The 25,497-nt window shown below is 37.2% G+C and overlaps 1 protein-coding gene across 7 annotated transcripts; it reads left to right on the forward strand.

The window, feature by feature from the left end:
* The first annotated feature begins 214 nt into the window (after window positions 1–214).
* TIAL1 (TIA1 cytotoxic granule associated RNA binding protein like 1) lies at window positions 215–23,880 on the forward strand. Of its 7 annotated transcripts, none has more exons than XM_054832805.1 (12): window positions 215–513; window positions 7,516–7,612; window positions 11,018–11,116; window positions 11,430–11,484; window positions 11,788–11,875; window positions 13,780–13,855; window positions 17,262–17,370; window positions 17,664–17,759; window positions 17,845–17,929; window positions 18,221–18,344; window positions 18,826–18,965; window positions 19,894–23,880. In XM_054832805.1, exons 1-12 carry the CDS (start codon window positions 485–487, stop codon window positions 20,009–20,011), a joined length of 1,116 nt encoding a protein of 371 aa, XP_054688780.1. In that variant the 5' UTR covers window positions 215–484; the 3' UTR covers window positions 20,012–23,880. The 7 variants fall into 7 exon arrangements, with proteins under 7 accessions (XP_054688780.1, XP_054688781.1, XP_054688779.1 ...); XM_054832806.1 differs by lacking the exon at window positions 19,894–23,880 and adding an exon at window positions 18,470–18,565 and having other exon boundaries at window positions 247–513; window positions 10,967–11,116; window positions 18,826–18,962; XM_054832804.1 differs by having other exon boundaries at window positions 257–513; window positions 10,967–11,116.
* The last annotated feature ends 1,617 nt before the right edge of the window (window positions 23,881–25,497 follow it).

Raw genomic sequence — 25,497 nt, forward strand, 5'->3', positions numbered from 1 at the left:
GCTGCCGCACGGCCCGGCCCGGCCGCTGACGCCCCGCCAGGCACGCTGGGAGCGGTAGTTTCGTCCCGGCCTCGCTCCCCGCGGGCCCGCGGCGCGCTGCGCGGCCGGAGGACTACAGCACCCAGAAGGCCGGTAGGCTCCGCGGGCTGTCCCGCCGCGCTCTCCCCGTCAGAGCCTACGATCCCCAGAGCGCTCCGCGGCGCGGCGGCGGGGACCGAGCAGGAGAATCCGGTCCGAAAGGGAGCGGGCCGGCGGGACGCGGCTGCGCAGAGCACGGCTTCCTGAGTGTCTGGTGGCGGCGGCCATTTTGTGGTGCTTCTTCCCTCTCCTGTTCGGGCTGCGGTGTCGGGACCTGGCGAGGGGGCGAGACGGAGCGGGGGGAGCCGGGGCCCTCACCCTCACCTTCCCTTCGCCTCCCTGCGCGGCGGAGCCCCCCTCCGGCGCTGCCCCCGGGTGCAGCTGAGAGCGGCGCTCGCCCACCATTATGGAAGACGACGGGCAGCCCAGGACCCTGTGAGTGGGGAGGGGACCGCGGGGAAGCCGCGGAGCCGGGGGGGGGGGGGCTCCGGGGGTGAGGAGCGAGCCCTGGCGGGCCCGGGGCGGAGAGGGCCGGGCCGGCGGCGAGGCGGGGAGGGAGATGCGCTCCCGGAGGCGTGCGTGGCCGGGCCGCGGTGGGGGCAGGGAGGCGCGGGCCGGGCGGGTGCGGGAGATGGGGGAGAGCGGGGCCGGGGGGGCGCGGAGAGCGCAGGGTCCCGGGGGAGCGGAGGGAGGCGGCGGGCGGGAGAGGAGAGTGGAGCGGAGGGTACTCGAGGAGACAGCGTGTGAGGGAGGGATGGGGAGCGGGGTCCGGAGCTGGCCGCGGGCAGGAGAGCGGAGGGAGAGGACACCGGGCGGCACGGGAGAGCGCAGCTGCTAGCAGCGGAGGCAGGGAAGGCGGAGGCTTGGGTTGCACCGATTCAAGGCGAAAACGGGGGAAATCGGGGCTGCTGCCGTGGTGGCGGCGAGGGGACTGGAGATTTAAGTAGGTCTGTGTCCAGTGCCCGGGGGGTGCGGGCGGAGGCAGCCCCGCTGCCCGGCCTGCGGGCACAAGCCTCTCCCGTGCCGGCGCCGGGAGGAGCGGGGTCGGGTCGCCCTCCCTGGGGTCCCCCCGTCAGAGCAGTCCTGGCCTTAGGGAAGTTCTTTGTGTTCTCCCTGCGGTGGGTGGAATGGGGAGCGCCGTAAAACGGCCTCTCTATAGCGGGCAGATAGGAAAAATTGCTTTTCCTTCCAGTATTGTACAGTGTGGTTCAATAATAGTCTCTTGGGTCCTGGCAAAAGAAATAACTATATGTTGGCCGTGTTTCTCTAGGCAGTATTTAATCAGTTGGTGACTGTCATCTGTTTTCTGTTTAAAAATATAAATTTGAGCTTTTTTGGTTGCGGTTGATTTCTTTTCAACTCTGTAGGTATGATTTGATGGGTTTTCTTTGTCCGATTGACTTGGGGGGGGGGGCTAGTATGTATGGGTAGGCGCTTTAGAGCATGTAATTCTGTTGTTGATTGTTTTAACTAGTTCATGGTTTTTCAGTTTCCAGTTGCCAAAGGATGTTATGTGCTGTAGGAGCAGTTCAACGTTCGGGCTGTCCGTGTAAGAAAGGCAGTCTCAACAGTACAACGTTCAGGCTGCCCATATGAGAAACACAGCTCGAGACAGTGCAAGTGAAATCTTTGTCTATTTAGTTTTTGGGACAGTAGCCTTCAGAAAGGCTTTCAAAGATAATTTGGATTGAAGGCCACTTTAAAGAAACTACTGAAATAGAGTGAAATATCTCTGAATTGCTTTAGTTTGGTTCCACTGCCAAAATGATGACTTGGCATTTAAGGTTTTTCAAGGCAATTTGTGTTTTTTCTCCTTCCTATGTCTGCAAAACTTCTTTTAACTTGTTTATAGTGTAGTACAAGTACTTAGTCCTTGCTCCCTGAGATGCATGGTTTAAATAAGCATACCTTAAATGCTTTTTGTGTTGACTACCCAAATGGTCGGAGTTTGTTTGGCCCTGATAGTGGATGTAGTTTTAAGTGTTGCTTTAGAATGAGAGGAGGGAAAAGGGCAAAGGTACACAGTGTTTTACTCAATTTTGTTTTCAAGGTTCCTCTCTCTTCCTGATTGGCTCCTCTTTTTTTTTTTTTTAAATAAGTGCTATATCTAGACTAAGTTTTAAAATGTTCTTTTACTGCTAACAACTTTTGGTACTACATTGTGAGTGGGTTCTTCTTGCTAACGCATCCATTGATGACCTGACTTAGCCCATAGTCACTGACAAGGAAAAAATTACATTTGTATTAAGATGTCTGAAATAGCATCTCTGCAGCTGCCCAAGATGTTTTATTGCAGGTGTGTGACTCTGTTTAATTTTTCAAACTAATAAACATTCATTTCTTAGTAGTTTGGTAGTAACCACAGTCGTGTAGGGTTACTTTCCTGTAATTATTTGGGGGCTTTTTTCATAGAACACAAAATTTCTGCTGTAGCATTTTTTACAGCCCCCTCTTGTCCCTTTTATTTGAAATGTCTTTAAATTCAGAATTGCAAGTCGTGTTTTAAAGACTATTATCCTGGGTAGTACTTTTCATGCATAGCAGTTATGATCTCTCATATAAATAAAACTGGCCTCCAAGTAGTATTCTAAGTTGAACTCCTTGGTTTTGTTTGTTTGTTTTTGCGTGTGTGTGGGGGGATAAGTGAAGAACAAATTGTTTCTGTAGCTATTTGACCATGTGCGTAAGGGCTTGGTTGATAGTTTAAGTGATGCTTTATGAATGTCTTTGGTATTTCATTTATTTCTTCGAGAAAGAAAAACTATACCTGTAGGTTAGGAAGGAGTTTTCTTTTTTTTAACACTTGCAAGCATTTTTTTTAATTATAAAAAGAAAAACCCACCAAACCACTGTTCACCTGACATTTATGCCTATCTTAAATATCTCAGTGATAATAATTGTTTCCATTTGCACTACTTACAGGCCTGTTGTGCTGTTTTCAGTCATCCTAGGTCAGCCATGAACCTCTAAGAATTCAAAATATTTTCTGAGGCTTAATATAGAAAATAGACACCATTTGCATTTTTATTTCTCACATTTCGTAACCAGTAGGCCTTTATAGAAATGTGAATGCATTGAACATTTTCTGCCAAGTTTTCCTTACTGCTTTAAACAATTTGAAGATAACTTGGGAAAGGAGGGGCTTTTTGTAGGATTTGTCACACTCCTCAGTTCAAATGTGATATAGAAAATTCGTAACGTGTAATTTATTAATTGGTCCTAAAATGAGCTGTGTGTGTTTGTTTGGGTTTTTTTAAGAACAATTGAAAGCTCTTTTCTGTTAGTATTGTCAGATCTCCTTCCATCACAAGCTGTATCAAAGTCCTATTTCTACTTTAAGGTGGAAACTAAACTATCAGAAACCTAATGTGTTGTTGATGCTCTCAGCTGTCACTGGTAACCAGAAGAAAAGTTTCAAGTTTCAAATTTTTATGTACTTCTTTATTAATAGTTTTAGAAAAAACTTCATGAACAGTCACTGAATACAACAAGTTGTTGTATTATTAGCTTTGCCATGTTGTATTCTTAGTGTCGTGGAATTTGGATAGGGCACGTAAGTAAGACTTCAGCTGTGAACTGGGAGCTGGATTCACTTCTGTTATACTTCCTTTTAGTTCAGCTCTCTTATAGAAGAATATTGTCTGCTAGCAAAGTCTACAGAGTGGATTTTTCTTGGTATCATTTTATTTCCAGTAGCTGATAGCACGAGGCAGAGATGCTACTAGAATTTCTAGAGGCTTTTCACCACATCGGTTACCCTATTGCTTACCATACTTTCTTCATTTAAATATGGAATCTGCCATTTCTTGCATGTTGTCTGTGTGAGTGTGAAAACATATTTACTATCTTTCCTCCAAGAAAATATGTAGGGGAGTTTCGTGGATCTTGAAGTAGTGGCTGTAAATGTCCCTTTCTTCGTTACCTGCCTAGGATACAATGAAAACCTGCTTACCTTCATAAAGAGGATTTTTCTGGTCTAGTCAAAGAGTTTTAATTCTCAAACTCATTACTTGCTGATATGTGCTGCTTTTATTCTTTAGATAATTTTACAAGGTTTCTGAATTTCAAATACAGTTTCTTATTCTTTGTGTTGTCAGCAGCATTCAAAAGTGTAATATATTGAAATCTCTATCAGGATATATATATATATGTGGTTTGGGATTTTTTTGGGGGGGTATGTGCTAATTAATTGGTATTTAAGTGCTTCAGACTTGCAGAAGGGAACAAACGCTATTGCCTGTATGCAAAAAGCCACAACTTTTGCTGCCCTGTCACATTAACCAAGACAACAGCCCATAAAAGTATAGTAAGTTCTTCTTCTCTGTTGGGTTTTATAATTTTTAGAAAGTTGGAATATTATATCCTCTAGAATGTAACAAAACAAAAAGATTGAAATACCATGCAATAGCATGTTAAAAGCCATATGTTTTCTTCAGGTGTGGTTCTGCTTAGATTTCATAAAGTAGAATAGAAAATACATAAATACATTATGTTATATCATATATAAATTGAAGTAGAAAAAGGAAAACTAAGTGCACCAATAGGCTGGCCATGTGTGGTGGGTGATTAGCATCAGCTGAGGAAAGTTTTATGTTTCCAGAAAGGTAAGGTTTCTGTTCCTAATGTGTTAAACATATTTCTTTCCTTAGTTATATAGTATTCAAACATTGTAAACTGAAGATGTTTGCTTGTATGGTGTTTTTTTAAGTCATCTTTAACTGTACTGAAGGAGGTAATGTTACTGCAACCTACTTTACTTAAAGCCATGAAAGTAACCATCAAGTCTTATTTTTTAGTGTATTGCTTCAAATTTGTAGAGGTTTGTATTCCCATATTTTACATGCAGTTCAAGAGATTTGGGTCTCTGTGGATGTTGTCCTTGTTATATGAACCTTTTATTGTGAAGTATTCTTGGCATGTGTATTACTCAAGTTTCAGTGTGTTAGCAACTTGTGAAAGGTATTAATGCCTTCTGACTATATAATATTAAACATCAAGGCAGTATTTATCATACATGTTTAGAGAATTAATGGACCATTAGGACTTTAGATTCCATTTGAATCTAGCAATCAAGTGGTCCAGAATTACACTGCTGTTTTTTAAGAGGAGGCAACCTCTTTAATAGCTAAAGTTTATGATGCAACATTCTCACTCATAACTATCTTGCTGAAGACATAGTAGTATTGGAAAAAACACCTAGTATCTCTTCTAGCAGTTAGTGCAATTTATCTTACCTTAATCGTGTAGATTTCTAAGGAATGGCTTTTCCTGTCTTTTTTTTTGTCAGACCAAGAGGAGTTTTTCAGATTGCTTTTCAGAGTTCTTGCATTTCCAAAATAGTTATTAATATTACGCAGAAGAGGCTGAGATTTTGGGTTTTCTGTAGTGTTAATTGAACTCCTTACTGTATCTGATTTTGCAGTAGAAATAATGTTAATAGGACTTCACTGTTTTTAATTTCATGTCAGTGCTACTGTACAGGTGTTTATATCAGCATGCTGTTAAGGCATGGTGTTAACTAATACTGTTCTACAACATACAAAGGAAACAAGTGCCAGTAACAAGTTCACAGCAGCACTGACACTTCATGTGGGAATTCCTACTGGTAATTATATTTTCCGTTTGATTTTAGTAGTATCTGGAAAGGTTAATATTTCCATTTAAAACTATTAGTGATTTACAATTTAATCTTGGTGAATGATTAACAAAAATTTAGTTAAGGTTTCAGAAAGAAGGTATAGATAAATGTTTAACTGTTAAGTTTTCAGAATAGAGAATTGAAAAGTTAGTGAGATGGGCAATTTATCCTGTAATGGGTCTTAGAGAATTCTGCAGTTCTTAACTTCTTTACTGAAATGTTTCATAACAATACAGGCTGCAAATGTAGCTTCTATTAATGACTTCTATTAATTCATACATATTTAGTAATACAGTAATGAGTGCATGAAAGCTTTTAATAGAAGTTTCTGTATTCAGGTGATGTGATATGTAAGAAACTCACTCTGGATCTTGTGTAGCATTTTAGTCCTGACTGAGTACAGAACTGTTTCATAGTTGTTGAAACAATAACAACATAAGCAAAAATCTGTTGGTATCATTGTGTGGTGTTTAGATGAAAACAAATAGCATCCATTTTAATTTTGCTGAAGCTAGATGAAAGTCCAGTTGTCAAACACAGAAATTGCGTTTCAAAATTTTTAAAGGGATTCCCATTAAGCAAAAGAAGTGTGCACTTAAATTGCTGTACTCAAAAGAATTTGGCTTAGGCATAGACTGAGAAATGCAGGTTCACATTTCTGTTCGCTGAAGTGTATTAACAGCTCAGACTGACTTTAGTTTTCTGTATTATGACAGTCTGTAATAGATCAGAGTAAAATGAATAAAATGTGTATTGTTTCAACAGCTAAATCACAGAAGTTCCACTTGTGTTATTGGTTGCACTTGAACACTTTACGTCTTGACAGGCTTACTTGTAAAGACAATGAATGTGCCTGTGCTGATGACTTTTGAGTTCTCTTGCTGTGACAAGCCTTTTTCTTAACTGATCACTTTGTTTACAATTTGATTACAAATTAGTCACTCTTTTTCTTAAGAATTCAGTTTTGCATGCATGACACTTTCTCAGCCATCTCTGACCCGGTTTTACTTTATGTGAGTATAGAGAACTGTACTAGAAGTAGTTCTAAAACTCTGGTGTTGGATTTCTGGTTATCTGGGTAAATCTAGGACTATCTAAACTTGATAGGTATTTCAAAACTTGGAATTATTTCTAAGGTTTTATAAATAAAAAAATAAGGAAGTATGGGTGATACTAAAATAACCCTGCCAAAATCTGGGGGAGATCTACAGAGGTGGGAGCTGTTGAGATAGATGCCATGCGGAGCATTCTTGTGGCATAACGCTGCATAAATTGCCTTGCCTATTGGTGAGTGGGCTGCTTTTCCAAATGTTCAGGAAAACAGAAAAACTGAGTTGGTCGATGGCAAGGCAGCACATTTTGTCTGATAGCTATTACTGAACTAATAGGAGTTAGATGTGGATTTGTACCCAGATTCAGAACTAGCCTTCATTAGGTGCTCAGTGGGAAGTGAAACTTAAACCATCTTTGCCCAGTTGGTTGCTTGTTCTGCCCAACATTCTTGAGCAATGTTCTTCCTGCTTTTTAAGATTTCTCCGTCAAATAAACCATTGGCACTAGATATCAGTGTCCAGTATTATGTCTGTATCAAGCTTCATGTTCTCAGTTGTGTGGCCAACATAATGTTGCATTAAAACTATATAATGAAATAATTGGTAGATGTTGTCTTGAAGATACCTGGGATATTTTAAAGGGAGATTTTTCATAGTCATTTAAGATTTTTAAAATTATAATTACATTTAAAAATATGAAAATTTCTGGTTTAAAATTTGATTTTTTTTTTTAATTTCCTTGTGTAGCTATGTAGGAAACCTCTCCAGAGATGTGACTGAAGTTCTTATACTTCAGTTATTCAGCCAGATTGGACCATGCAAAAGCTGTAAAATGATAACAGAGGTAAGGCCTTCCACATCCGGGCGGGTAGCAATTATAATGTAACTTAGGATAAAGTTATGCAAAATAAATGGAGTTGGGGGCTTCTTTTGGCATTACTGGTAGTGATTTTTCTAGGTTGATTGTGTTTGGCTTTGGGGATAACTTTGCAGAAGAGACCTGTTGTTGTGTACAGTCCTGTACTTTTGCTTGTAGCCCTGACATAGCTTTTACCAGCTGAAGATGAGATTCTGCTTTGTTTAAGGGATTGTTACCCCCTCTTTTCAGAACAATGTTGTTCTGATAATCAGAAACCTTATTGTTTTGAGTGTTATTTACGGCTATTTTGTACATTTTTCACTTTATTTGAACATAAGCCTCAGTAATTCTTTTCCCTCTCAAATAAATGCTTCTTCACTATGCATGAAAAGTAAAGAATCCTTCAAAATAAGTTTTGCTCTTCCTGACCTTCTTCTGTGTCAGTGCGAATAGCTCTTGTCTGCACCTGTCTGTTCTTAAACTAATTTTTTCTTGAAACAAAGTCACAAAATTTCCGTAGTATTCCAGATAAGGTCTTTAGTACAAAAGTGTTGGTAAGTATTAATACTTTCTTCTCTCTGTTTTAAATACTCTGGTACATTTAGGGTTGGTAGCCATTTCGGTGGTCTTGTTGACATGTCCTAGGCAACTTCTCGCTCCCTAATATTTTTCCTTCCTTGTGTTTTTATAAGTGATAAACTTTGAGCAGGCAGGGACTAATTGGAACTTTTGCTAGGTTTAATTTTTGGTTCTTCAGCTCTGGTTTTCTGTATGTTCTTCCTACTTCTTATGGTTCATACTGACTTGTAATTACAGATTTCCTGAGTACAGTCACATTATTTTTTTTTGTCAAGATCGTTAATGAAAGTATTAAAAGGCAAGTCTTGCAACCAGACTTCTTTAGGAAGACAACTAGTAACTCCTCTGTGGTCGTCTTTTCCTTTCAGTGTGACACACTGCTGTTCTGGTTTTTAGCTGCTTATTCACCTGATGCTTGTTTAATCACTCTCATCTTTGTCTTAACTAATAATTTCCCATGTGGCACTTTTATCTTCACTAAAATGTTTTAATAGAGCTCTGCCACATTTTCTATAAGGCTGTTGAAGAAAGATAACTAAACAGAAGGGTAACAGAGCACAGTTGTTAGGTTTTCCTCTGAAGAAACAGTTTTGATTTGTCATATAGTCTTCAGAAATAAGGAACTGCTGCTATAACCTTCAGCTGATTGAGAGATGTTAGCATTGATTTGCTTTCTTTAGAACCAGATGAAAAATTCCAACAGTCATTTTACCTTCATTTAGACTTTGTGGGTTTAAGATTTTACATAACCATAGAAAGAACAAGTGAGACATCTTTATGAAATACGAAGATAAACAAAAAGCTACTTGGAGCTATATTCGGCCCTACAGAGGTGAACGCACTTGGCTGACCTTAGCACCTGTCACCAAGCAGTCAGCAAGTGCAGGTTGGATTCTAGACTGGGACTGGCCTGCAGCTACAATGCTTTTAACTGTCAAAAGTACCTGTACATATTGTCCATCCTTCTAATCAGTGTGTTGTAAACTTTTCAGAGGCACTGAGTTACATTTAAGTGTTTTTTTCCTGTCCATTTTTGATACCACAAGTTTATACCTGAATGTTTTCCTTTTGTGATTCCTCCCCTCCTCCCCCTTAATCCAGGTGTATCACTGTTTGCTCACTCTTGTTTTCATTTGTAGAATATGTGACATGAACATGTCAAGTGTGTAGAGATTTCAAGTGTTTATTTCGGGGGTATATAATACTCAGGGGGATGTATGACTACCATTTAAAGGTATCTTGAACACCTAAAGATCTGCACATCTGCAAAAGAGGCCGTTCTCATGTTCAGAGAAGTTCTTAGTGCAAAAGAAGACACCTCCCCCGCCCCCCCAGTGTAAAAGTAAAATTGCACTTCAGTTGAAGTGTAAACTGCACTAAATCTATTATGGCCTTAAATGGGTTTTCCAAATCTTGTTTTCACTGCAGCAGGAAAGTAGTATGGGAAGAGGGTAAATTAAGGCTTCCTATTTTGGGGCATCTGGGGTGAGTGTGCTTTTGGAGCACTTCAAAGCTGTTGTGATTTATACCTGAGATTATAAAAGAGTGTATTTTCTCTCATCTGTTCATTTTGCATCAGTTAGAGACACCTAGTGCTGACAGTGTTTAGAAGGATGACTTCAGACTACTTTATCGTTTAAGTATACAAAGGCATCATGATTGGTTCAGCTGTTAGATCTTAATAGCTTCCCTTGTTCAGGTATAGACAGAAATATGTTTGAAGATACACAATCCAGTTTTATGGGGCAGAATTAGGATTTCTTTGTCCATAAAACTGTGCATGAGTTCTCAGAAGTTAAATCGTAAAACTGGTAAAAGCCTACTCTTAACTTGTGTTAGAGCTATCCTCTGTCTGACACTGGGGGAGGTTGATACACAAGAATACTGTTGCCAAAGCAGTTTCTTTATGTACTATGCCCTTCCCTGTCATGCAAGAAATAATTTTAGTTTAATATTAGTATTTATCATCTTTTGGTCCATACATGTGCAGAGAAGTTAATGTAGATACTTCAGTGTAAGGCTCTAGTTTTTGTACTCATTACATCTTTTAGGCAGATTAAATCCAATGTTAAAGTTGGCATTCTAATCATCATTTCCACTTGATCAGCTTTTCAGAAAACTCTTACTCTGGTACATTTAATACTTCAGTGAGCGTTGTCAGTATTTTTTAAGGTGATTCGATAGGCCATCTTGCAAAAAGAGGCTATACCCAGGATTTAACAGAGTAATAATCAATTGATTAATATATTTTTCATCAGTTAAACTATTTTGAGCCCTTTTAAAGGGATATTTCCCAGTTGCTGGGTATAACATTTTTCAGTTGAGAGTGAGAATATGCAACTTCTAGGTTGCTGTCTGCTAGTGATTTTTAGGCAAATAAAAGGGAAAGGCTTCTTAAGTAGCAGGAGAGACAAAATTAGCAAAAATGTATCTGGGGATCAAACCTTTCAAGCTTTGAGTATATGTGAGGCAGAAGACCATTTTTGTTCTTCTCTCCATTCTTCCCCTTTTCCCCCCTTCCATCCAGTCTGCAGATCACTTTTCTGATAGTTGAATTGTTTTTAGTTTAGTAAACTTAAAGTATTGAGCCCTCATATAAAGTAAACTATACTTCAGAAATTGCTAGACCTTTAATAAAAGGTCCATCTTAATAATTCTTGCATTTAAGTGTAATGTCAAAGGCTATTTCATAAATCTAATGCAAATCATTCTTAAAGTTTCTAGCTATAAGTAATATATTTTCCTGGATTTTCTTCTCAGCAACCCGATAGCAGAAGGGTCAACTCTTCTGTTGGATTTTCTGTTTTGCAGCATACAAGCAATGACCCTTATTGCTTTGTGGAATTTTATGAACACAGAGATGCAGCTGCTGCATTAGCTGCTATGAATGGGAGAAAAATTTTGGGAAAGGTAAGTTGCTTACATTGTAATCTTAGATTTAAGGAATATAGGTTTGTGTAAAAATATTAATAAAACTGTGGGGCATTCATTTTGCTGAACATGTTTACTAAGGTTAAATATTGTTAGAATAGTATTTTTAAAATCTTGATTTTAAAAAAGTAAATCTTGTTGAGGAAACATACCACTTGTGATGTTCTAATTACTACAGTGTTTCATATTGAATGATGATTTGTAAATATTGACAGTTGTAACCCACCCTTGAACGAACTTATAAAATGTAAGGATTCTGTGAATTTATACTAAATCTTATACTTATTTTCAGGAGGTCAAAGTAAACTGGGCAACAACACCAAGTAGCCAGAAAAAAGATACATCCAGTAAGTAAAGTAATGCCACAGTATCACTTCTACACAAATACTTCACAATGTGGTAATAATTTGTCCTTTAAACATAACTTTTCTCCTTCCCATCTTGTGTTTAATGGAATTTTGCAAACTAATTCTTCTGTTTCTGCTTTTCAACTGGGGAAACTGGAGTGGACAGATTAAATTGCTGCTGCTCATCAAATGGAATCCGTGGGCGTTCCTGGTTCCCAGTGCGGTGTGCAGAGCATCACTTTCTCAGGAGTTGAAATTTTAGATAGCAGTTAAATATTTGATTAGTAAATTATTTATTTTCAGATCACTTCCATGTGTTCGTTGGGGATTTAAGTCCAGAAATAACAACAGAAGACATCAAGTCAGCATTTGCTCCTTTTGGTAAAATATCGTAAGTATCATGATAAACATTTCCAATATCAGTTAGAAAATATGACAGTGAAAGTTTGTTTCTGATTTGAAATGTTATTTCTTATCTCTTTAGACAATTTTTCTGATGTTAATTTCCTTATGTTGGGTGGGCAGTAAAGAGGGGTTATTGTTTCATCTCAGTATCTATCATGATTGTAAATACAGTAATGTAATTGTGCTCTGGTTTTGCTGAAAGCAATGTGCTTTTAACCTAATTTATATGCTAATGTCCTTCAACTTCTTATTAAAATTTAATTACTGTTCCGAAGCGTGACTTTCTTTTGTTCAGAATGTGTACAGAATAGTGACTTGACAAGTGGTATATGTTGCATCCTCAGTGTATTTTGTATGCATTCATACTACGTTTCATAGGCAGTATAGAAAACTGGGTAATTGGAATATAATTTTATGAAGCAGCTAGTTAAATAATTTTTGTATGTTTTGAAAAAAGCTAATATTTATGAGAATGAAATCTACTTTTTTGGATGATAACAGGGGATGAATTAAGATTCTAATATTTAAATGAAAGAATGGTGGATTTACAATATATGCGCATTTCTGCCAGTTTAAAGAGACATTCTCTTAACTTCTCATAGATAATTCAGGTGATACTAAATCACCTGGTGTTTTAATTGAACATATTTAACATTACAAGAATCCTTGTGAGTGCTAAAGTATGTATATCCTTAAGAGTACTGCTACAAAAAAAAAGTCTGTTAATCTATCAGTTTATAAAAATCTTTCAAAGTTGCACATGAATGTTTTTGTACTACTTTACAGGAATATATTTCTAAGAACAAAATTCTTATTTTTCTCTTGTTCTGTACGCATATTTTTAAATGAATCATAAATCTTATTTCTTACCTCTGCTATTTTGTTTACTTTGCTTTTTGTCTCTTATTGTGGTAAGTAGTACTGTTTTAAAAATCAATTTAAAGAGAATAATTCAGGTTTCTGTTTCTCAATCTATATTTATACCTGAGACCTGCAGTTTTTCTAAAGTCCAAGTCACAATTAAAAGTAATAGCATTCTGGTTATTTTGCAGAATTGCTCATAAGAATGGACAGGATCTTGAAGGCTAACTGCAAGGAACTGTGCACACTGGAACTCAGTTGTAGATTTTTTCTCATTTCTATTTATTCTTATTATACATTATTTATATATACATATTTTAGTATTTACATTTTAACATTCTATATTCAGTGCAGTTCTATATTTCCAATCATTTTAACTTACTCACTAAAATTTCTGTGTAAATTTGTTGTTTTCGTACTGGTGTGCTTAGCATTGTTGTTAGTTTTATTCTCCTTTCTTAAATTTCTGAAAATGTCAATTTTTCAAAATTTACAGCTGCCCAAACTCCAAAATGATGGTAGAGAATTGACCAAGAAAAATAAAGAAATCTGTTAACAGGCCATGTATGCCTTTTAATTCCTATTTTTTCCTCTTTTTCGATTTTTTAATATTTCATATATTTTGTATCACTAGGCAGAAGACATTTAACTATTTAGAAAATGCATGGTAAATTAGATAGAATTGTTACAGTAATTTATAGAACAGTAAACCTTAGAGGACCCTAGCCAATAGAATATTAGAAAAGGAAACTTTGTTTCTCTTATACTTCAAATTTGAACATTCTAGTTTTAGCTAGTATAGGTTATGTGGATAGGTTGCATGTTTATTACATGTTATTTTTTTTGTCCTACTGCTTTTTTCTAACAGGTAAAGAAGCAATAGGGAGAGTTCAGGAATGACTGTAGTTTTAGGGCTAACTGAATTTATAAGAAAAAATTATGCTCACAATACAGTGTGTGTGGTTCCTTTTAGTTTTTATTTTGCAGGTTATTAATATAACCCTCATATAGCTGTGCTTCTTTTCACAGGGATGCACGGGTAGTTAAAGATATGGCAACTGGAAAGTCAAAAGGCTATGGTTTTGTATCTTTTTATAACAAACTGGTGAGTAATCACAATGTAGTTTTAAAATAATTGCCTATTTTCCACTTCTAATTTTGCCTCTTTGTTTATATGTTCACTACATATCAGACTTTCCCAAGGGAAATAAATTTGCGTGTACAGGACAAGTTCACGTTAGTGAAAAACTTCAATTATTTACGGTTAAGGGTTGAAACAATTCAGGTGACAGCAATGCTATGAGAACATTGCGAAAAAAAGATTCAGGAACATTATGAAAGAAGATTCCTGAACATAGGAAGCATGTTTGGGTATATTAGGGTAGTTCACCTTAGTCTGTGGAACCATCTCTCCTGCAGCGAGTTGGGTGCCTGGTGCAATCCGTGGTGCTTTGGGTCTCATAGCTGAGGCACTGCGCCAGATCCAGTGTGGTTCCACGTGCTGAGGTAGGAGCCCCTGCAAAGCGGCATCCTGGAGCACAGTGCCACGCTATGCAGCGGGGCTTGGGGTTTGTCAGGTTCAGGTTCACACCAAAGCTCAGTCTTTCTGGGGACCTAATGCAGCCAAGCGTGTCATATACTGAGGTATGGCTGGATCTATTTGCTTGAGCTTTGTATCTCAGTAAAGTTCTTGGTTGGTCCTTTGCTTGAGTTGTTAGAATGTTTTGAAGTCTAAGACGATTCTTTGTGTTGAGCAATTAATTTGCAGCTAAGCGTTGACTCTGCACTTCTAAAGCATTTTGCTTATGCACGTTGTAAAACTGAAGGTGGTTCTTGGCTTTGTGTTGGGTGTTGTTACATTAGATAATGTTACATATGCTTAGGAAAAAATGTTTCCGACAAGTGACTAAGTATCCCTTTCTGATACAGATATTAAAGATGTTATTTGTAGAATTTGATCAGTATAGTACTGATAAAAATAGTGCTATGCCCTAATATTTACAGCAATACAATTGACTCAACAAATAATTCTTGGTAATTTAATTTTTAATTTTAATACAAAAAGTCGTCTTCTCTGGAGATATTCGAAACCCGCCTGGACGCCATCCTGTGCAACATGCTCTAAGTGATCCTGCTCTAGCAGGGGGGTTGGACTAGGTGATCTCTAGAGGTCCCTTCCAACCCCTACCAGTTTGTGAATTTGGAAGTTAAATGCTTGACAGCCTAAGAAATTTGTGAAAATTAACTGAAAAATTGAGCTGTATGCATTTAGAGGTACATTTAGGACAGCATGGGAAAACTGTTTACACAGTTTTCCTTAAATATTTTGCATAGGAAAAACACATACCGTGTAGGATTTTAGGCATTTAAGCCTGTTTGTGTGGTCAGAAGTCCTCCATGTCAAGACTCTTTTTCTATCTTTTGTAATGCTTATCTGGAACTGAATCTTAATCAGAAGAAAAAGTTGGAATTTCTTTTCTTCAGATTTGCAAATGCCATAAGATGCTACAGTTGAATACCTTGATTTAGTGTATTTTTCCACTTGCACTTCATTTATTTTGTGTTGCAGCTGAACTAGACAAGAGGAATAGATTTCTTATTTCCTTGGACACCTCTTCCCTTACCATGTTTGGTTTCTGTGGCCGTAGGGGAAATGTTATAACAGTTATATGAAATGCAAGCTACTGGATTCTTTTAAGGCTGAGCCATAAAAAGCTCCAATTTAAAATCTGTATTCATTCTGCAAAATTAATGGATGAATTCTAAATGTAGTAATGAAAAGTACTTCTAAAACTTGTCCTGATTGCTGTTCATTAAAACAGCAGCTGCACCTATAGGGTTATGGCACGATCTTCCTGAGCTGGTAGTCTAAGGCCTAGTTTTTGGAATTTATTGTCATCCTGTTAGAATTGGGAAAGTGGGATAAGTTCCCAGACTTCAGGTACTCCAGCCTGAGATCTTAATGCACATCACACTTAGGAGAAAATTAAACTCCTACATTGAACTGGAACAGTTATGGCATGGACTCCCTTCCATTTTTGTCATTGCTGTGATCCTCAAGACTGGCAGCAAGGTTCATTAGAGCTAGTTTCCTTTCCTAGTCAGTTTGTAACTTACTCGTTATGCTTTGGGAGCGAGGGTGCTTGAATAAGTTTGGGGTTTTTTTTATCGTCTGATGGTTTGTTTTTGTATTTTCGGGGGTTTTTTTTTCTTATTGGTTGTGTCTCATAATTTTTTTGTATTTATGTATTGTCTTCAAAATGAGTACTCTCTGTAATGAGAACTTAGGAGGATCAAGGTCCTGAGTGATTTGAGTTTGAGATGAGTCTGTTGTAGCTGGAAGCCTTCAGTGTGAGGGAGGACAACACCAGGCGCTCACCTTTTACCTTGTCCATATGTTCTCTTCTTCCCTTGTGCTTGACGTTTTCTTAAGCTTTGTGCCCTTGGAAAAGCATTTCAGACATACCTACTATTCGCTCTGCCTGTCTGCTTTCAAAGCAGTTGTGGAAAAAATTGCTTCTTGCAAGTGTTAGCAAACTTATCCCTTGCTTACAGGATGTTTCTGCTTACGATGTGAACTTAAAGATTGTCTTCTAATTCATGCTCAAGATAAGAAGTTAAGCCACATGGGCCATGGACTCTGTGTGTCTGTGTGTCTTCATACAATGACTTTAATATTTACAGAACTTACAAAGCAGTTCATGCTCAGACATAAGTTGCGTGCCTCCAGAGGGCAGAAGAGAGGATGGGACCAGGGCTGTGTGCAAATAGTAAATAAAAGGAAACTTAAATGCTCAATCTGTTTGTATCTCAACATCACTGTTTCATAGTAACTACTATTCAGCTTTCCCAGAGCTTATAGTTTTTCTACCTAAACTCGGCCTATTATGCTGAATGCACATAATGGTTCTAAAAAAACACATTCAGATCTTATTATACAGTGTCTTTGCAAACATGTACTTCATGGTATAACCGTTAGTTGGGTTACATCTGAGAAACTTGTCAGTGAGGGATTTTGGTGATTAAAAAGTCTTTCCTGACTTCTCATCTATTACTGTCAAATATACTTCTGTGTATTGTATTTTTAATACAATCAACTGGCAAAATAATTTTTTTTCTACAATTAAAATTATAGTTGTTTTATTTCAGTAATTGTTTCTGGCATCTGTATGACCTTTGTACTTTTTGGGCAGCCTTCAAATATTCCAGTACAGTTGCTTGTTGTGTAAAGGTAGTATATGTATGGTTGTAGTTGGCTTCTAACCTGTGTGTAGAAAATGGGGGTGGGAGGAAGGTTTTACCAAATCACTTGAGGGCTTTCTCTGTAACCGGTTGGCTTGATGGTACTTCATTTTTGGCTGCTTGCTGTGTTTGTTCAGAATTTCATATACCTTTTAGTACTGTTACTTGTTTTGTCAACAGAAGTAACTGACAACTAAGTCTTTCTTAGAGGTAGACTTGTACATACTTCTTGTTTGGATGTGTTACAATCTTTATTTTCATCTCTTTAGGATGCAGAAAATGCTATTGTACACATGGGAGGCCAGTGGTTGGGAGGCCGTCAGATCAGAACTAACTGGGCAACACGGAAACCACCAGCCCCCAAAAGTACACAAGAAAGTAAGACCTTCATGTTTTATTTGCTCTCTTGCATGGCACTGTTCAATGAAGGAATAAAATAGAATATTGCAAAAATCATGTCACTTTAATTACATATTTAGCTTGACTTCCAGGTCTTAAAGAATAGATTTTTTTTGGGTATTATATCAACATAGTTGTGGCACTACTGGTCTATCATAAAATATTGAATGTGTTTGTTAAATGAGTAATTCGTACTTGGGTACAAGGTAAGTATCTGGGGCTCTGTGGTTACCGTTAACCTACTGCTTCAAAACAGCCTTCTCTCTTTGTAGATAATACAAAACAGTTGAGATTTGAAGATGTAGTAAATCAGTCAAGTCCAAAAAATTGTACTGTGTACTGTGGAGGAATTGCCTCTGGGCTAACAGGTATGATTTGGTTTATTGCTTTTTTATTGTTGAAACTTTTTGGACACCAAGATGGTTACTAATTCAAAAATATTATATGTTATAGATCAACTTATGAGACAGACTTTTTCACCATTTGGACAGATTATGGAAATAAGGGTGTTTCCAGAAAAAGGTTACTCATTTGTCAGGTATGGACAGAGAAAAATAAAATCTGTGATTTTGTTCATGTAGTAATGTTTTGTCTTCCTGTAATTTCACTTGATTGAACTTCTGCTGATACATTAAAAGCTGTCACTATATGTTCATAGAAAAATTTGGAACTTTTAAAAGTGGCCACCAATCTTTTTACCTGAGAAGATGAATATCTGTGAAAGCAGATCTTTTTCTCTGGATGTCCTGTATGTATGGAGTCACTGTTTTTTAACAATCGGGTGAAAGTACTATAAAGCATAACATTGGTTTGTCTTTACGTTCTTTAGATTTTCAACCCATGAAAGTGCAGCACATGCTATTGTTTCAGTTAATGGAACCACAATTGAAGGACATGTTGTTAAATGTTATTGGGGTAAAGAATCCCCTGATATGACTAAAAACTTCCAACAGGTAACTGCGCTTTAACCTTTTCATTGTATTACAAAAGCAATCGTCTATGTGCCTGTAATGCCTTCCCAGTTATAATAGGTAAATTTTGTGGTAGAGTTCTTATGAAATTCAATGTTCTGTCTCAGTTATGTTGCAGTTGTTCATCAAACTGGGCTAGTGATTTTGATGGAATGTCTGTTACTGTCTTCTGGATATGATTCAAGATAGGGAGAAACTTTGAGGTAATGCTGATTCTTGCTAGTTCACTAACTGCAGACTAGGTGGCTATCCAACCAAATAATCTTTGGTATTTCAAACACACACAAACACGTATTTCGGTACAAGGATCTAATTAAGACACAGTGATGTCTTATTTTTCTGATCTCGTTATTGCTCGTTTTAGCCCTGTGATTGATATAGCCAAAAATTTTTCCTTCGGCAGCACAAAAGGAACATAATCGATCTCCAGAACCTGAAGTACTATGAATTATTCTCTCCTTAGGTGGATTACAGTCAGTGGGGGCAGTGGAGCCAAGTATATGGAAATCCACAACAGTACGGGCAATATATGGCTAATGGGTGGCAAGTACCATCGTATGGAATGTATGGCCAAGCATGGAATCAACAGGGTTTTGGAGTAGAGTAAGTAATTTATTTAATTTTTTTAGAATATTCCCAGAATGTTATATCTGAGTTTCAGGCTCATGTGGTTCAAGGGTTGCACAAGGTTTCAAGCCTTAGGTGGACTCATATGCACTTAAAGCTTATGTTTAATGATTAACATGGACCAAATAATGGGGTGAGTCACTCCGACTTGTACTCGATAACAAATTTTATATGTATGGGTGTTTTGAGACTCAAGGCACAAAGGCTTCCTCTATGGTAGAGTTTTGGATGGTGCTCCTGTCCGATACCTAAAAATTTCCTGGATTCTGTCTTGAAGTGGTAAGTACTGTAGAGTCTGAACCAGGGAGCCCAGGTATCTACCGAAAGGGTTCATAACCCTGGAGAGAAGAAACTACATACTGATGTTTTAACTCGTGCAGTTTCAGAATTTGGATGGGCTTTTCATAGTTGATCTCTCAAAGACTGAAGTATTCACAATAATTTTTTTGTTTTAACATACTGTTAAAATAACTTGTTTACGTAATTCTTCATTATCTCTTGCCAATTAAACATATTAAGCCCTGATAAACTGGTATTCATGCCAATTAGGTGTTGGGAATTTTTTGCATTTCTGCATCACTGATGTTGACTTACAGCCACCTGTGTATGTACATGCCTTTGGAGGCAGTTGTCCTATGCAACTAGTACCCGAGGTTTGTGGGGCTTTTTCTTTCTCCTTGTTCTTAAAAAGTGTATGATACTTTCAAGAATCACATGTAGCACTTAACCTGAATTACTCATTAAAGAAGAAGAAGAAATTGTTCTATTGTGATATGAATGGTAGGGCAGGAAGTATGTTTTTTATGTTCTTAGTCTGTTGTCTTGTAAATAACTTGACTAGCTTGCATGATTATTATTCTTTTTTTCCTTCCTTTTTTTTTTAACCATTTTGTTTCTTTTTAAGCCAATCTCCATCTGCCGCCTGGATGGGTGGATTTAGTGCTCAGCCTGCCCAGGGACAAGGTGCTCCTGTAATACCTAACCAAGCTGGATATGGTATGGCAAGCTACCAAACACAGTGAGCTGGGACTCTGTTTAAAAGTGTGTATTTCATGATAGGCTGCAGTTTCCAGTGACATTCTGAAGACTGGAATGTAGACAATGAAAAAAGAAAATATTTATTTTAAAAATGGAAATGTTTGGAACCTTTAGCACAGCTTTGCTTTGGTGAAGGACACAAATGTCTTCTAGTTCTGCCTTTTTAAGTTTTTGTTCATGATGGATATGAACATGTTTTTCTTTGTGTACAAAAATTAAAAATAAAGTCAATAAAGACAATTCTGACTACAAATTTTGATATAGTAGGAGAAATGGCTAATGAATTTGATCTTTAGGTTACCATTCCATTTTTTTGTTCTGTCTTCAGTGTTTTATATCACTGTGCTTTTTAAGAGATATGACGTTGAAAAACAGCAAGTTGCTTTTAGTTGAACACACATCCTGAAATAAACTGTGGACCAATCATTACAACCTGCTAGACAGTATTGATTTTTCAAGAAACTTACGGGCATAGCTCAGAAAATGTATGTAGGTCTTGGAATAATTTTTTAAAAAAATATTTAATTTTTCTACATGCTTAAAGAAAAGTCCGATACAAAAAATAGTTCAGTCTAAAATGAAAAACAGTACTGTCTGAGTAATTTCACATAACTTTGTCCACATTCAGGCACACATTAAAACTTTTCAGAGCTGGTTTGCTTATTAAGACTGCAGTAATTTGCATTTAATTTTGAGAAGTAAAAACGTTTTTGCAAGTATGTTGTCTGTATTCAAGTCAGACAGGCATACTTGTGCTTTTACATAAAGTTTGAAGGCTACACATTGTAAATATTTCATAATTACAGTGTTTCAAAAGCATGCTCAAACATAGAAGTAGCAATGTAATTATTCAAAGTAATACTTAATATACTCTACTGCTTTAAATGCAGTAGATTGACAAGAATGTGCAAGACTGACATTTCCAAAGTTGGCTATTATGTAAAGTTACATAAAGAACTATAACAAAGAGCCTTAATTTTAATTTCATAAATCTTTAATGCATCACCTTTTTGTCATTAAAAATACGGATTTTTTTGCTTTACATTATTTGGTATGTAAATACCTTGGTTAACAACCTTGTAAACCTATTTCAAGGTTATTATAAGTTGTATAGTATCTTGAGTGTTTTGAAAAATCTTGATGTTTTTTAAGTCTAGAAATATTTTGCCCAAGAATTTTTTAACAAGATTGTTAAAAACATCTTATTTTAGAGAATATTCAATGTGCCATTTGGTAAATGGAGATGCAGTTGAAACAGTACACTGAGTTGTGACTTATTTTTAATTAAAGTTTTTGTCTTTATGGGTGGTTTGCATGTGATGAACCTGTACAGAGGCTGGGTTGTTTGTGTACTGAGTGTGTAAATGGATAAATCATGAAGATGTTTAAATGGTATACTTGGGTTATTTCTGAATTATTTTATGGATACATTGATATAAACTGCCTCAATAAATTTGAAGTTGAAAATGAATGTAAGTTAGATATAAGTACTGTGTCTTACCTGTGACAGCTAGGGGGTGCAAATGTTTCAGCTGTATACTGAAATACACTGAGGCAGGCACAATTAAAAAGTAAATAGGATTTGCAGTGATAGTTCAGTGAAGCAAACTTGCATTTTAAAAGAAACAGAATGTTTGATTTTCGAGATGATGGTTCCAAATGAGTGTCTGAGAAGCTGCATATTTTATTTTCTGTTTCTTACCATGCAGGTGTTGCAAGTTAGAATAGATTTTGAAATGGAAACTTGCAGTTTTGTTAAAACTAGCCAGGTTGTGCAAATAACTACACTTAATGCTGTAGCAAATCACATGAGGTTTTTTTTCCTCTTCTACTTGACATGCTAAATAGTACCTTGACTTTTAGATCAGGTTGAAAGTGAGATATACTGGAAGAGCAATTTAGTCAGTTGGCTCAACTGTACCCAGAGATCCTTGTAACTCTGGGCATCTAATGCATGCAATAATGACTGAAGTTAGTGTGGAACCGTAAGTGCTTGTGATGACAGAATTGGCCCTTTATCTCTGTTTCTCCTTTATGGTATATGTAGTGTTTTTCTGCTCAAGTTAGGAATCTTGTCTACAGGACTCTTGTTTTTCTATAAATTTTGTATATATGTGTATATCTACGCGAGGATCGGCCTATACATTGTAGTTTGGAAAAAAAATCACAAGTAAGTCTGCATTTTTGTTACACTTCTCCGGTTTAAAAAAAAATCACGAGTCAGTAGATATATGAATTACAAGTTACTTGAGGATTTCTTAGACTTCACTTGAAATCTGGGGTTTCTACATAGTCATGTGTCAGACACCTAGAATTATGTTCTGGATGCATGCTGGTATGTAAGCAGTATGTTCTTTAGGCGCTACTGAAGATTTCGATGATGCAACTACATTGCCACATAAATGCCCATATGAATGGGTGTAAGATTAAGGCAGTGATCTTTCAGGTCTCAATGCATAGATCACCTTAAATCTGATGATTTAATATGCCTGCTGTAGAGCTGGGCCGTACCTGACCTGTATTTCAGGATGAAAGATAGGATATACTTTCTCATTTAAGTCTTTTTGTCATTGATTTTTATACAGCTTTTCTTTAAGGGTGATATTTCTTCACAGACTACTCAAGGTATGGGAGTCTCCAGTGTCCTTTAATGTTTCTATAGCACTGCGAGGAAGAGTTGTAATTTGGATTGCTTTCTACTCGGTAGCGTTCATAAATGCATCACTGACAATTTTTTGGCACCAAAGAGCCTCTTGCATCATACTGCTTTTATGAGCGACTGTTACACTGTTGTAATTTCTCTAACTACAGAAATCAACCACTATCTAACCCCTTCCCACTAGGATTTGGATTTCAGAAAGTATTGATTTATCATGGCTTAAGTTCATGCGTGCAACCTGAAACAAGGTTGTAATCTGCATTTGCAGAAAATGTTCAATAAAAGTGAAACATGATAAAGGGCTTATCCTGTTTTGTCTTCTGTCAAAACATTGTCCATCCTTGCTGTAAAACTGACAACAGGCATACAAGGCTGAACTTGTAAACTATGCACTTGCAATCATGTAAAAGATGTTTTATTTAAAATTTTTTCATACAAAATCTTTTTGTATTTTGCAGAGTTGCAGTAAATCTAAGGTCACGTGTAGCTTTTCATCAGTCCTGCCTCCTTGTGTATATTTGTGAACAGTTTTCAGACATACTCTTCCTGCAGAACCTTCTTCCTTACGAAGATAATTTCATGAGACAGCTATTCACTGTATCAGAACCATTTCCTTCATTTCACTCGCCAAAAAAGTCTCACAGTGAATAAGGCTTAGTTTTGCAGAAAACCAGTGATTTGTTTTTCTTGTGTTTGTACACAAGGAAGCAGACTTAAACTGTATGGACATGATTAGTGTCTGATACTTCTTAATTATCTGACTGTTTTTGAACAAGGGCACAAGTCTTTGTTTTAATCACGTGGAACTGTTTCCTGGTCAGCAATAAAAGATTTTGTTGCACTGTTCTTACATGGCAAGATACAGGCAATCTTTTATTCAGTATACTTAAAAAAAAAAAAGGATGGTGTTTTTGAAGAACTGCCTTTTTTCAACTTGAATCTTCATACACAGATACAGTTTGGGATCTGGATTGCTGCTGTAATAGCAAAAGGAAGTTGTTCTTTTGAAACTGAGAGTTTATTTGTTCTGATCATAGGTGATGCCTACTCAACATTGGTAGATTTAAGGGGTTTGCTATGTAATATTTCTGTTCATAAAAAGGCAACTGCAAGGCAGTACTACTGGGAAGGTCTTTGTCGTGTTTCATTTCAGCCAATTTCAGTGAATCAAAAAAAATTAAAAATATATTTGTGTATGTCAGTATTATGTGGATAAAATATGCCCCCCCCCCCCAATCACTTCCAATCAAAGAAAATGCTGAAATGTTTACTGAATGTTTTACTTTAAAAAGAAACAGGATTTCATGTTGAGGAGTAAACACTGATTCTGTCTGTCATCTTTCTGGGGATGTATGCTGATCTAGATCATGGAAGTGAATGACATGCTCTGCTTACTGACATTTAAAGTGTAATGACTCAGAAAGTTAATTTGACATCAGTGATGATTATTTGAATACAAGTTATTCTTGCTTAAATACACAGCCACTCATGCTTTCTTTGATTAAAGCTGATCTGAATCTTTTTGGTTATTAAAGTATTCCTGATACGCTGTGGGAAGAAACATTGCTTTACCTTGTATCTTAGTATTCAAGCTGTCAATAAGATGACAGAGTTGCATAGGTGGTCTTTTTTTGCTTAGAAGAAAAGCACTTAATGGAGTTGTGTCAGGGAATTCACTTCCTTCTGTAATGACAGGTGATAGCATTTGAATATTTCCCTTTGAAAACAAGGGACCAGGTGCTATTCTTTGCATGAACCCAGGTTCTCTCTGATCCCAGATACTTGGCAGCTGTCTTTCCTAGCTGCTTGCAGGGAAAGGAGGAGGAAAGGGAAAAATGGTGAGACGAAGGGATACACGTGCCAGACTAGTGTGCGTGACAGTGCCAAGTCATATTGTCAAACATTTAAAATAATGACAGAATTACACAATTACCATGGCAGCATTCAAAGGATTGTGACCATTCAGACACAAATTTGCTTTATCTCCTTGCTTAAAATAAAGTTACTTTAAAAAAATAGAAGATGCATAACCTTTGACCATTTTCTTTTTGGTTGCTGAGAAAATAGAGGCACGTTAAACAACTAAGCTAGAATACTGAAGTTGACTAAACGAATAAAGAAAACTTAAAGGAGCAAATTTCATTCAGCGTCTGAATTTGTAGACCTTTGCTTAATTTAGATCTCTTAGCGTGGCATTCTATTGTTTGCCTGTATTGACCCTTTTGTTTTTATAACTGAAGCAGTTTGAGATATGCCCAGCTGCTTGTTGAATGTCTTCCCAATATTTAAATGTACAGTTTCTGGAGCAGGGGTGGGTAGGAATTGAATAAGAATCACAAGTCTACCCTGTGAAACATGGAATAATGCTTACATCACCTAGATGGAAATTGGCTTACTAGAGCCACCTCTGTAGAAGTTTAAATATCATGGGGGACAATGAAAAGCCACTGTCCTCCATTTGAGTAGGTAGTTCTTTGACCTTAATAAATGGAGAATTATTACTGGGGTGCTGTTCCATGAAAAATGTTCTTTGTGGTTTCTTTGGTCCTTTCAATGAAACAGATTTTTTCATTCCACAAATGTTATGTTTCCTTTAATGTTGGGTTATCAAGCATGATGGGAAAGACCAATTGATACAATTTATTGCTTAGTTCAAATCTTTCAACTCTGGTACTGACTGTGGGGAAAATAACCCTCTTGGTTATTAAAAGGACCGTTTAATTTTGCAATATACCTTTGTAGAACTATTTCTACTTGAGTTTTACTTGCAGCTGAAAGCACAAGGAAGCTACATGAATACACCTTAGACTG

Source organism: Grus americana, chromosome 7, assembly GCF_028858705.1.
Source record: "Grus americana isolate bGruAme1 chromosome 7, bGruAme1.mat, whole genome shotgun sequence".
Lineage (NCBI taxonomy): Eukaryota > Metazoa > Chordata > Aves > Gruiformes > Gruidae > Grus > Grus americana.

What these genes read in the sequence shown, in the direction of transcription:
- TIAL1 (XM_054832804.1), top strand. Translation starts at nt 485, where the DNA reads ATGGAAGACGACGGGCAGCCCAGGACCCT. An exon ending in GACGGGCAGCCCAGGACCCT is followed by an intron (nt 514 to 7,515) that starts GTGAGTGGGGAG and finishes TTCCTTGTGTAG; the next exon opens with CTATGTAGGAAACCTCTCCA. An exon ending in CCCCAAAAGTACACAAGAAA is followed by an intron (nt 17,371 to 17,663) that starts GTAAGACCTTCA and finishes CTCTCTTTGTAG; the next exon opens with ATAATACAAAACAGTTGAGA.